The following is a 13,466-nucleotide window of genomic DNA, read 5'->3' as shown; positions in this document are numbered from 1 at the left end:
TTTCTGAGGAATCTCCAGACTGACTTCCATAGAGGCTTAACCAGTTTGCATTCCCACCAACAGTGAGTTAGTGTCCCTTTTCCCCCACATCCTCTCCAGCATCTGTTGTTGGTAAATTTCTGAATGTGAGCCATTCTAACTGGGGTGAGGAGAAACCTCATTGTGGTTTTGATTTGCATTTCCCTGATTGCTAGTGATCTTGAACATTTTTTCATGTGTCTGTTGGCCATTTGGATTTTATTTGAAGACAGAGTTACAGAGAGAGGCAGAGTGAGAGCAAGAGCGAGAACAAGAAAGGTCTTCCATTCCACTGGCTCACTCCCCAAATGACCACAAAGGCCAGAGCTGAGCAGATCCGAACCCAGGACCAAGGAGCTTCCTCCGGGTCTCTCATGTGGGTGCAAGGGTCAAGGGTTTAGCCTTTAATCTCCAGAGCTCAGCATCTCTTCCTCCCCCTAGTGTCTGTTTGTGGTACTGCACTTCCTCTGAGGGCTGTAAGAAGGTTCTCTACAGCCATTTCCATTCAATGCCATTGCCCTTCGAGCTCCAAGGCAGGCAAGGTATGAACCAGTTCCTCAGGCAGCCCTGAGAAGACAGAACTTTGGATGAATGCTCCACCTTCTCTTTCCCTTCCATGAGAGATTGGAACTCTCTTCCAGGAGTTGGAAGTTTTCTCCTCATTCTGATATGCTGTTTCTGGGACAGGGAGCTCTGTAGTGGGAAAATGCAACAAACGTATACACTTCTCCTTGGCTTTGCACTCAGCTAGGGTGACACAATCTCTTAACCGGTTTGTGGAGTTCTAACAAAGGCAATTTGGTCCAAAATGTTGTTAATTCCAATTTCAATGGGAGAAATGAAGCCGTAGAGTTTCCTATTCCATCGCCTTCTTGATATCACTGATCTCCAAACCATACTGCACTAAAGACTTAATGACATGCTAACACACATTAAATACCTAGGAAAATACATCTGGTGTGCCATGATCACTTACTTGGAGAGCAAACATCAGAGGCCACTGTACTGGCAGCTTTGTTGAATGGCTACAGCTGTTTGTGACATCATAGGGAGATTCTGCTGGAAGAAGAGAAATCATGGTTATTTCTGTGGACTACATGACCGATGATACACCATGGAGCAGTGTGGTAAACTATAACTACACGATACAGAGATACACCCACCCAACTGACAGTTCTTCTGCAAGAATATGTGGCTGAGAGCAGATCTTCTTATGGATTGTGTAACATGCTGGGGAGAAGACGGATATACGCACAATCTTGTGGTGCTTACGCACCAACATCAGAGACCCACTTTTCAGTACCTAAAGTGCTCAAGAAATTCTGAGAAAATAGCCTGTGCAGTCTTTAATGCTAGTCCATGGGGCAAGCATTAGGCATGGCAGTTAAGATGCCACTTGTGACACACTAAGATTGTTTTTCTCAATTCTTCACCTCAAGAAATGAAAATTCAGAGAGAATTGAGAGGCTGCTCATTGTCTGTTTCACATGCCTTCTCTTCCTTAATTGATTACCTGATATGTCAACAACATGGAACCAGGAAATCGAACAAGTATTTTAGGATTTTTACTCCTGGACTTTTCTCAAGACTCAAAGCACCAACCTCTATTATTTGGTATGTTTCTGCTCATGCTCCTGGTCACGGTGCTTGGAAACCTGCTCATCATCCTGGCCATTGGCTCCCATGCCCGCCTCCACACGCCCATGTACTTCTTCCTCTCCAACCTGTCCTTGGCTGACATCTGTTTCATCTCTACAACCATCCCAAAGATGCTGCAGAACATCAAGACTCAGAGCTATTCCATCACCTTCGCAGGCTGCATCACTCAAATGTACTTCTTCATGGTTTTTGGTGGCATGGACACACTTCTCAACTGGATGGCCTACGATCGGTTTGTGGCCATCTGCCATCCCTTGCACTACCCAGTCATCATGAATCCCTGTCTCTGTGGCCTGCTGGTTCTCGTGTCCTGGTGCATCAGTCTGTCGTATGCCCTGATCCAGAGCCTGTTGATGCTGAGGCTGTCCTTCTGCACCAGGTGGGTAGTTGCACACTTTTACTGTGAGCTTGCTCAGGCCCTTGTGCTTTCCTGCTCTGACACGTTCATCAATTACACCCTACTCTACCTGGTGACTGCTCTTCTTGGCTTCGTTCCCCTCTCAGGGATCCTTTTCTCCTATATGCGAATTGTCTCCTCCATTCTGAAAATTCCGTCGACTGGCGGAAGATACAAAGCGTTCTCCACCTGTGGGTCTCATCTAACTGTGGTGTCTCTGTTCTACGGGACAGGCCTTGGGGTGTATCTCAGTTCTGACGCCTCGTCCTCTTCCTGGAAGGGCATGGTGGCCTCGGTGATGTACACTGTGGTCACTCCCATGTTGAACCCCTTCATCTACAGCCTGAGGAACACGGACATTAAGAGAGCTTTACAGAGTCTTCTCGGGTTCACACTCCACATTCAGTGATGGGAATATCGTTCCTGGATTTGGGAGCTGCCGGAAGTCACAGCAGTGGGACAAAAATATGCCACCTCTGAACTGTACAGAGTTTTGATGATTACCCACTCTGTTTCTCTATCTTTGGTCAAAACTCCCCTGTGAGTTCTGGTGTGTAGCTCATGGTGTTTCCTGTTACCCTGGGTCTACTCCCTTCCTCCCTTCCATTTACATTTTTACATTACTACATCTCGGCTTGGAGTTTGCTCTCCTGCAGGTCAATACAATCATTCAAGTGAGACTCAGAAACTAGTGCTTATAAGTGGATTCACTTCACCATTAACCAGAGCTGCTTCTTACCAAATTCATTCACTTGACAATATTTACTGGAATCTATAGTGTACCAGATCGTCTAGGTACCTGGGATACAGCAGTGAAAAGTTTGGCAGATTGGATACTGGGTACCAAAATATAGTGAGACAGAGGTAAGGAATCCTAGTTCTCTATATTACAGTGAGGTGACTATCATTCACAACAATATTTTATGAAGGGATAGAACACAGGAGCTTATAGTTTCAAATACAAAAAAAGCATAAGGCAATGAAAATCTAGTTACCTGATGTGAGCGTGTTGTCTATATGAATTAAACATTATACTCGTGGCTGGTGCAGTGGTGTAGCAGGTAAAGCTGTGGCTTGTGGTGCTGGTGTCCCACATGGGTGCAAGTTTGAATCCCAGCTCTGACCCAGCTCCCTGCTAATGTGGGTGTTGTATACACTGCCCGATATCACTTAGTTGAAAAAAAGAATGAAATTATGGGGGGCGGAGCCAAGATGGCGGATAGTGAGGACGTGCGCCAATAGTCTGGAAAATAAAGTTTCATAAAAGTGGAATTACTGTAGCCTCAGGAAAAGATTCAAGAAAAAAACTGCAGAGGAAACACTTCCAGATCTAGTGGATGTGACACAGAAGACCTACAAGGAGCCCACCGCGTGGAAACCCAACCGCAGGAGACAAACCGCAGAATCTCCCCAGCGCGGGAACGAACTGGATGTAAGACAAAAGCCTCAGAAATTCGAGACATTAGCCGGGAAAGGCAGAGGCCACTCCCTCCACTTGAGCAAAACAAAGAGCAGGCACCATTTTACATATGTAAAGCGGCAATGAGTACACTTTGGGTCTAAGGTGAAACTTGAGAACACAGTGAGGGCTGCATAAACTCTTTGTGTGGTCCCAGAGGTAGATCAAACAAATACTCACAGAGGCCAGATTTCAACTACCCTCAATTCCACTCAGCCATTCGGAATTACTTCCCAACTGAATAAAAAAAAAGAGAGAGAGAGAGAGAACCAACAAGGAGCAAGGTGAGTCACTTTTTGCACAGCCTTAAACCTGAAGAATCAAGCAGAGCTCTCTGGCCACACCCATCACAGCTTCTAAGGATCCATCAAAGCAGACAGCCCACTTAGAGGCATAGTATAACGAGAAAAAATCACCACAGCAAAAAAAAAAAAATTATCTCCAACATGCCAAACAACAAATGTAGAAGCCGAGGTAACAAGAGCAAGGAAGACACTATGATGCCTCCAAATGAACAAGACACCCCAATCCAAGATTATGAAGATGAAGAGATAGAGGAAATGCAAGAAGTGGATCTCAAAAAACTGATAAGAACATTAAGAAGTTCTCAAAAACAAATTCTTGAACTACAGAAATCCTTAATGGACAAGATAGAAAATCTCTCTCGTGAAAATGAAATATTAAGGAGGAATCAAAATGAAATGAAACAACTAGTAGAACATGAAACTGTGATAGTGACAAGAAACCATAATGAAATGAAGAACTCAATAGATCAAATGACAAACACATTAGAAAGCCTCAAAAACAGAATGGGTGAAGCAGAAGAGAGAATATTGGACTTAGAAGACAGAGAACAGGAAAGGAAACAGTCAAATCAAAGAAAAGAAGAAGAAATCAGAAATCTAAAAACTACTGTCAGGAATCTACAGGATACTATTAAAAAACCCAACATTCGGGTTCTGGGAGTTCCTGAAGGCATGGAGAGGGAGAAAGGATTAGAAGGTCTTTTTAGTGAGATACTAGCAGAAAATTTCCCAGGTTTGGAGAAGGACAGAGACATCCTAGTACAGGAAGCTCATAGAACCCCTAATAAACATGATCAAAAGAGATCCTCACCACGACATGTTGTAATCAAACTCACCACAGTGAAACATAAAGAAAAGATCCTAAAATGTACAAGAGAGAAACGTCAGATCACTCTGAGAGGATCTCCAATTAGACTCACAGCTGACTTCTCTTCAGAAACCCTACAAGCTAGGAGAGAATGGCGAGATATAGCCCAGGTACTAAGAGAGAAAAACTGCCAGCCCAGAATATTATATCCTGCAAAGCTCTCATTTATGAATGAAGGTGAAATAAAGACCTTTCACAGCAAACAGAAATTGAAAGAATTTGTCGCCACTCGTCCAGCCCTGCAAAAGATGCTTAAAGATGTCTTACATACAGAAACACAGAAACACGGTCACCAATATGAAAGAAGGTAAAGGAAGGAAATCTCCCAGCAAAAGATCACAGGAATCTCAAACCATATATTAGAAAATATCTTTGGCAAATGGCAGGGCAAAGTTATTCCTTCTCAATAGTGACATTGAATGTTAATGGCTTGAACTGTCCAGTTAAAAGACACCGATTGGCTGATTGGGTTAAGGAACAAAACCCATCTTTTTGCTGCTTACAAGAAACTCATCTTTCCAACAATGATCCATACAGGCTGAAAGTGAAAGGCTGGAAAAAGATTTCCATGCCAACAGAAATGAAAAAAGAGTGGGCGTACCCATCTTAATATCGGACAACATAAACTTTACCACAAAAACTGTTAGGAGAGACAAAGAGGGGCACTATTTAATGATTAAGGGATCCATTCAACAGGAAGATATACGACTATCAATGTATATGCACCTAATTACAGGGCACCAGCTTATTTAAAAGACTTGTTAAGGGACTTAAAGGGAGACTTAGACCCCAATACAATAGTACTGGGGGACTTCAATACTCCACTCTCAGAGATTGACAGATCAACAGGACAGAAGATCAACAAGGAGACAGTAGATTTAAATGACACTATAGCCCAAATGGATCTAACAGATATCTACAGAACATTTCATGCTACATCTAAGTACTTTACATTCTTCTCAGCAGTACATGGAACCTTCTCTAGGACTGACCACATACTAGGCCATAAAGCAAGTCTCAGCAAATTCAAAAGAATTAGAATCATACCATGCAGCTTCTCAGACCACAAAGGAATGAAATTGGAAATTAGTAACTCGGGAATCCCTAGAAAACGTGCAAACACATGGAGGTTGAACAACATGCTCCTGAATAAACAATGGGTCATAGAAGAAATTAAAAGAGAAATCAAATTTTTCTGCAAGTAAATGAGGATAACAGCACAACATACCAAAACCTATGGGATACAGCAAAAGCAGTGTTAAGAGGAAAGTTTATATCAATAGGTGCCTACATCAAGAAATTGGAAAGGCACCAAATAGATGAGCTTTCAAGTCATCTCAAGGATCTAGAAAATCTGCAGCAAACCAAACCCAAACCCATTAGGAGAAGAGAAATAATTAAAGTCAAAGAAGAAATCAACAGGATTGAATCAAAAAAAAAATACAAAAAATCAGCCAAACAAGGAGCTGGTTTTTTGAAAAATAAACAAAATTGATACCCCACTGGCCCAACTAAATAACAAAAGAAGAGAAAAGACCCAAATCAATAGGATCAGAGATGAAAAGGGAAATGTAACAACAGACGCCACAGAAATAAAAAGAATCATCAGAAATTACTACAAGGACTTGTATGCCAGCAAACAGGGAAATCTATCAGAAATGGACAGATTCTTGGACACATACAACCTACCTAAATTGAGCCAGGAAGACATAGAAAACCTAAACAGACCCATAACTGACACAGAAATTGAAACAGTAATAAAGGCCCTCCCAACAAAGAAAAGCCCAGGGCCAGATGGATTCACTGCTGAGTTCTACCAGACATTTAGAGAAGAACTAACTCCAATTCTTCTCAAACTATTCAAAACAATAGAAAAAGAAGGAATCCTCTCAAATTCTTTCTATGAAGCCAGCATCACCTTAATTCCTAAGCCGGAAAAAGATGCAACATTGAAAGAGAATTACAGACCAATATCCCTGATGAACATAGATGCAAAAATCCTCAATAAAATTCTGGCCAATAGAATGCAACAACACATCAGAAAGATCATCCACCCAGACCAAGTGGGATTTATCCCTGGTATGCAGGGATGGTTCAACATTCGCAAAACAATCAACGTAATACACTACATTAACAGACTGCAGAAGAAAAACCATATGATTCTCTCAATAGACGCAGAGAAAGCATTTGATAAAATACAACACCCTTTCATGATGAAAACTCTAAGCAAGCTGGGTATGGAAGGAATATTCCTCAATACAATCAAAGCTATATATGAAAAAAGCACAGCCAACATCCTATTAAATGGGGAAAAGTTGGAAGCATTTCCGCTGAGATCTGGTACCAGACAGGGATGCCCACTCTCACCACTGCTCTTCAATATAGTTCTGGAAGTTCTAGCCAGAGCTATTAGGCAAGAAAAAGAAATTAAAGGGATACAAATTGGGAAGGAAGAACTCAAACTATCCCTCTTTGCAGATGATATGATTCTTTATTTAGGGGACCCAAAGAACTCTACTAAGAGACTGCTGGAACTCATCGAAGAGATTGGCAAAGTAGCAGGATATAAAATCAATGCACAAAAATCAACAGCCTTTGTATACAGAGGCAATGCCATGGCTGAGGAAGAACTTCTAAGATCGATCCCATTCACAATAGCTACAAAAACAATCAAATACCTTGGAATAAACTTAACCAAAGACGTTAAAGATCTCTACGATGAAAACTACAAAACCTTACAGAAAGAACTAGAAGAGGATACCAAAATATGGAGAAATCTTCCATGCTCATGGACTGGAAGAATCAATATCATCAAAATGTCTATTCCCCCAAAAGCAATTTATACATTCAATGCAATACCAATCAAGATACCGAAGACCTTCTTCTCAGATCTGGAAAAAATGATGCTGAAATTCATATGGAGACACAGAAGACCTCGAATAGCCAAAGCAATCTTGTACAACAAAAACAAGCCGGAGGCATCACAATACCAGATTTCAGGACATACTACAGGGCAGTTGTTATCAAAACAGCAAGGTACTGGTACAAAAACAGATGGATAGACCAATGGAACAGAATAGAAACACCAGAAATCAATCCAAACATCTACAGCCAACTTATATTTGACCAAAGATCCAAATCTAATCCCTGGAATAAGGACAGTCTATTCAATAAATGGTGCTGGGAAAATTGGATTTCCACGTGCAGAAGCTTGAAACAAGACCCATACCTATCACCTTACACAAAAATTCACTCAATGTGGATTAAGGACTTAAATCTATGACCCGAAACCATCAAATTATTAGAGAGCATTGGAGAAACTCTGCAAGATATAGGCACAGGCAAAGACTTCTTGGAAAAGACTCCAGCAGCACAGGCAGTCAAAACCAAAATTAACATTTGGGATTGCATCAAATTGAGAAGTTTCTGTACTTCAAAAGAAACAGTCAGGAAAGTGAAGAGGCAACCAACAGAATGGGAAAAAATATTTGCAAACTATACTAGAGATAAAGGGTTGATAACCAGAATCTACAAAGAAATCAAGAAACTCCACAACAACAAAACAAACAACCTACTTAAGAGATGGGCCAAGGACCTCAATAGACATTTTTCGAAATAGGAAATCCAAATGGCCAACAGACACATGAAAAAATGTTCAAGATCACTAGCAATCAGAGAAATGCAAATCAAAACCACCATGAGGTTCCATCTCACCCCGGTGAGAATGGCTCACATTCAGAAATCTACCAACAACAGATGCTGGAGAGGATGTGGGGAAAAAGGGACACTAACCCACTGTTGGTGGGAATGCAAACTGGTTAAGCCACTATGGAAGTCAGTCTGGAGATTCCTCAGAAACCTGAACATAACCCTACCATACAACCCAGCCATCCCACTCCTTGGAATTTACCCAAAGGAAATTAATTTGGCTAATAAAAAAGTCATCTGCACATTAATGTTTATTGCAGCTCAATTCACAATAGCTAAGACCTGGAACCAACCCAAATGCCCATCAACAGTAGACTGGATAAAGAAATTATGGGACATGTACTCCATAGAATACTATACAGCAGTAAGAAACAACGAAACCCAGTCATTTGCAACAAGATGGAGCAATCTGGAAAACATCATGCTGAGTGAATTAAGCCAGTCCCAAAGAGACAAATATCATTTGTTTTCCCTGATCGGTGACAACTGAGCACCAAAGGGGAAACCTGTTAAGTGAAATGGACACTATAAGAAACAATGACCTGATCAGCTCTTGTCCTGACTCTAGAGGTACAATGTAATACTTTATCCTTTTTAGTATTTGTTGTTGTTGTTGTTGTTCTAGTACTATTGGTTGAACTCAGTAATTAACACACAATTATTCTCAGGTGTTTAAATTTTAACTGAAAAGTGATCCCCCTTAAATCTAAGAGTGGAAAAAGAGAGGGAGGAGATATACAAAATGGGACATGCTCAATCGGACTTGCTGCAAATGGTGAAGTTAGAAATGTGCTAGGGGATTCCAATACAATCCCATCAAGGTGGCATGTACCAATGCCATCTCACTAGTCCAAGTGATCAATTTCAGCTCACAATTGATGGCTCTGATAAGTCTAAGAGTCAAAGGGATCACACAAACAAGACAAGTGTCTGCTAATACTAACTGATAGAATCAAAAAGGGAGAGAAGGATCCAACATGGGAAGCGGGATACACAGCAGACTCATAGAATGGAAGATGTCCTAAACAACACTCTGGCCTCAGAATCAGCCCTTAAGGCATTCGGATCTGGCTGAAGAGCCCATGAGAGAATTGTAGGCATGGAAAGCCAAGATACCATGGAAAAAAAAGACCTAAATGAAAGATCTCTGTGAGTGAGATCCCAGTGGAAAGAACAGGGCCATCAAAGAAGGAGGTACCTTTCTCTGAAGGGAGGAGAGAACTTCCACTTTGACTATGACCCTTTCGGAATAAGATCAAAGTCAGCAAACTCTAAAGGCTTCCATAGCCCTGACAACTCATGACTAGAGCCTAGGGAGATTACTGACGCCATGAACAGGAGTGTCAAATTGTTAAGTCAGCAACAGGAGTCACTGTGTACTTACTTCCCATGTGGGATCTGTCCTTAATGTGTTGTCTAAGGTGCAGTGATGCTATAACTAGTACTGAAACAGTATTTTTATACTTTGTGTCTCTGTGTGGGTACAAACTGAAGAGATCTTTACTAATTACATACTGAATTGATCTTCTGTATATAAAGATAATTGGAAATGAAAAAAGACAACCTGGTGTTAAATTGGAAATGGCATAGAAAATTAATTAATTTTTTTAAAAAAATATTATGTAGGATCTCTGTCTTTAATGTGCTGTACACTGTTATTTAATGCTATAACTAGTACTCCAACGGTAGTTTTTTCACTATGTGTTGCTATATGGGGCAAACTGTTGAAATCTTTACCTAATATACTAAACTGATCTTCTGTATATAAAGAGAATTGAAAATGAATCTTGATGTGAATGGAAGGGGAGAGGGAGCGGGAAAGGGGAGGGTTGTGGGTGGGAGGGAAGTTATGGGAGGGGGGAAGCCATTGTAACACATAAGCTGTACTTTGGAAATTTATATTCATTAAATAAAAGTTAAAAAAAAGAATGAAATTATTTCAAAATGAAATGAACAAAACCGTAAATCATCATACTTCGTGAAATAAGCCTGTCCCCACAAAACAAATACATTTGTGTTCCATGATCTGTGATAACTATTATAGTATACAAAATGTATTGTATGATTTTTGCATTGCAATCTGCATAAAATTATTCATGTACATAAACTGTTGGGAGGAAATGGCTTAAAGTCTAAATGAACTTAATTATCTTATAACCACACAGGAAATATTTAGATGTGACTTTGTCATTGGTTCTATTTTACTGAAAGAAATTATGAATGACTAATTGACAAAAAAACCCCGAATATGGGTGAAATGGTCATTTTTCTATCCAATTTTTGTTTAAAGCTATTTCCTATGTTCCTACTAAACTAGATTCTTTTTGCTTTTTACTTCAACTTCATATTCAGTGAAGTAGTAAGCCGTTGTACTGTAATGTAAATTTAAAATATATATCGTCTCAAAAACTAAAAAAAATAAAAAGAGAGGTAAAAGGAAGGAGGGTGGGAAGGAGAGAGAGAGGGAGGGAGGGAGGAGGGGAATTTCTTTATATTCTTAGACTTATATCTACAAATCATATTGAATCTGTTAAAATTAATTAAAATTAAAATGAAGAAAATAGAAGACCTTTGAAGTCTTATCAGGACCCACTTCACCTCCCTCCACTTTCTCACCTTCCAATATACCCACGAGCGTAGGCTCATAAGATGACATATTCTGCTTAGATGACACCTCATGGTTCTGTTTATTCAACAAGAAATTATCACCTGCTTTAGGATAGAGGCCCTCGAGTGATCTGACCACAGGAGAGCTTTAGGCTAAGGAGAAAATGCTTAGGTTTCTGAAGGACCTTCCCGAGAATTAGGAAACTTCAGGGTTACAGATTCTGGCCTCAATGAAGGGGAATTTCCACAGCGCCTCCAGGCAGCAAGGGAGAACTCTGGTTATAGCTAGAGATTTCTCTCTTCTTCTTGATTAGGCCTCTCTGCAAGGTCACCAGGTTATAAGCTTGGATCTCTTAGCCTTGGCCAAGCCAGTGATGGCTCTGAGGGCCTTCCAGTCACTTCGGAGTCCTCATCTGGATCCAGATTCAGTTCCCAAGCTTTCTGTCTAGCATCCACAAATGTCATTCAACACAGTGATGCTGGGGCCGGTATTGTAGCACAGCAGGCTAAACCACCACCTCAATGCTAGCATCTCCTGTGACTGCAGGTTCCTGTCCTTGCTGCCCACTTCTGGTCCTGCTCTGTGCAAATGCACCTGAGAAGGCAGTGGGTGATGGCCCAAGTGCCTGGGCTCCTGCCATCCATGTGGAGACCTGGATGGAATTCCAGGCTCCTGGCTTTGGCCTGGCCCAGCTCTAGCAGTTGTGGCCTTTTGGGAAGTGAACCAGAGGATGGGTGATCCCTGTGTCTCTGCCTCTCTGTAACTCTGCCTTTCAAATAAATAAAATAAATCTTTTGGAAAAAATGAAAAATAGAAAATACCTCCTAAATGCTAGTTATTCTTTAATGATTCAGATAGCACCATGCACTAATGCCATCTATGGGATCAGTGATAATGTATGATTTTGTGTATTTGGTCCAAGTATATTTATTAACATGTATTTGGATAGCAGAATTATAGAGGCAGCAGCAGCAGAGAGAGGGAGAGGGAGAGGGAGAGGGAGAGGGAGAGGGAGAGAGAGAGAGAGAGGGAGGGAGGGAGAGGGAGGGAGGGAGAGGGAGGGAGGGAGGGAGGGAGGGAGGGAGGGAGGGAGTTAGTTCTTTCTTCTGAAGGTTAACTCCCCAAATGACTGCAATGGATGGAGCTACACTGATCTGAAGCAAGGAGCCAGGAGCTTCTTCCGGGTCTCCTACATAGGTGCAGGGGCCCACGGACCTGGGCCTTCTTCGACTGCTTTCCCAGACCATAGCAGAGAACTGGATCAGAAGCGGAAAAGCTGGAACCGGTGCCCATATGGGATGCCGGCACTACAGGCGGTAGCTTTACCTGCTATGCCACAGCACTGGCCCCTGCATTTAATAAAGTCCAGATAATGTACCCCAAGCAATCAATAGAAATGATCAATATTTTATATTTGTGAATTTTTTGCATAGTATATGAATAAAATAGGGCTGAAATTTGTTTTCCTCTGATTAGGATTAAAGGTGGTGATGCTGTTGATATTTTGTCTTAAACATTTTACTGCAATCATGAACTTATCACAAATATTCTTGTTCTTATAACACTCTTTAGCTGAGTGTCTCTAAAGTTAACTATACACAGGAAAGAAAATGAACAATGAAACAATGCAAAGAAGGTTGGGTTTATTGCGACTGAGAAATATTGCTGAAATGTATGGATCTCAAAAGTAGAAACCTTACTTGTAAATTGCTCTAATCCAAAATATAGACACAGGGCTGGGTACTGGATGCTTATTTCCTTTTCTTTTTATTGTGGAACTTCCATTATGAATATATTGCTCTGCTGACAGTATCCCATTAGTCCCTCTTGTGCTCTTTTCTTCTCTTCATTCTTTTCCTTTGTTCCTTTGATTTTGTAAGTCCAGAGGATCAGTCCTTATGCTGATTTTCCTTTTTGATAGAGTGCTGTTGAGCACTACACTGAATACTCCACATATCTACCATATTATTTATCACTAATTCTCCATTTGCTTTTTAAAAAAAGATTTATTTGAAAGGCAGAATTAGAGATAGGACAGCAAGAGAGAGAGAGAGAGATGGAGAGAGGGAGAGAGGGAGACAGAGAGAGAGAGAGAGAGAGAGAGAGAGAGAGAGAGAGAGAGAGAAATCTTCTATCTGCTGGTCCACTCCCCAGATGGCCAGTGTTGGGCCAGGCCTAAGCCAGGACCTAGGAACATCATCCAGGTGTCTCATGTGGTGGCAGGAACCCAAACCACTTGGGCCATCTTCTGTTGCTTTCCCAGGCACATTAGCAGGGAGCTGAATGTGGAATGGAACAGCCAGGACTTGAACTGGCCCCTATATGGATGCCAGTGTTGCATGTGGCAGCTTAACTTGTTATGCCACAATGCCAGCCCCTCCATTTGCTTTTTATATCTCTTTATTGTTATTCACAATCTGCTCACACGTTGCTTTCCTGAATCC

General features: G+C 41.2%; 1 protein-coding gene across 1 annotated transcript; it reads left to right on the top strand.

Moving 5' to 3' along the window:
• The first annotated feature begins 1,547 nt into the window (after nucleotides 1–1,547).
• LOC133749447 (olfactory receptor 7D4-like) lies at nucleotides 1,548–2,483 on the top strand. The gene has a single exon (XM_062178599.1). The coding sequence runs from the start codon at nucleotides 1,548–1,550 to the stop codon at nucleotides 2,481–2,483; it is 936 nt and encodes a 311-aa protein (XP_062034583.1).
• The last annotated feature ends 10,983 nt before the right edge of the window (nucleotides 2,484–13,466 follow it).

The sequence above is a fragment of the Lepus europaeus genome, chromosome 20, assembly GCF_033115175.1.
Source record: "Lepus europaeus isolate LE1 chromosome 20, mLepTim1.pri, whole genome shotgun sequence".
NCBI lineage: Eukaryota > Metazoa > Chordata > Mammalia > Lagomorpha > Leporidae > Lepus > Lepus europaeus.
The sequence above is the reverse complement of the archived record's forward strand: the minus strand, read 5'-3'. Positions and strand labels throughout refer to the sequence as shown.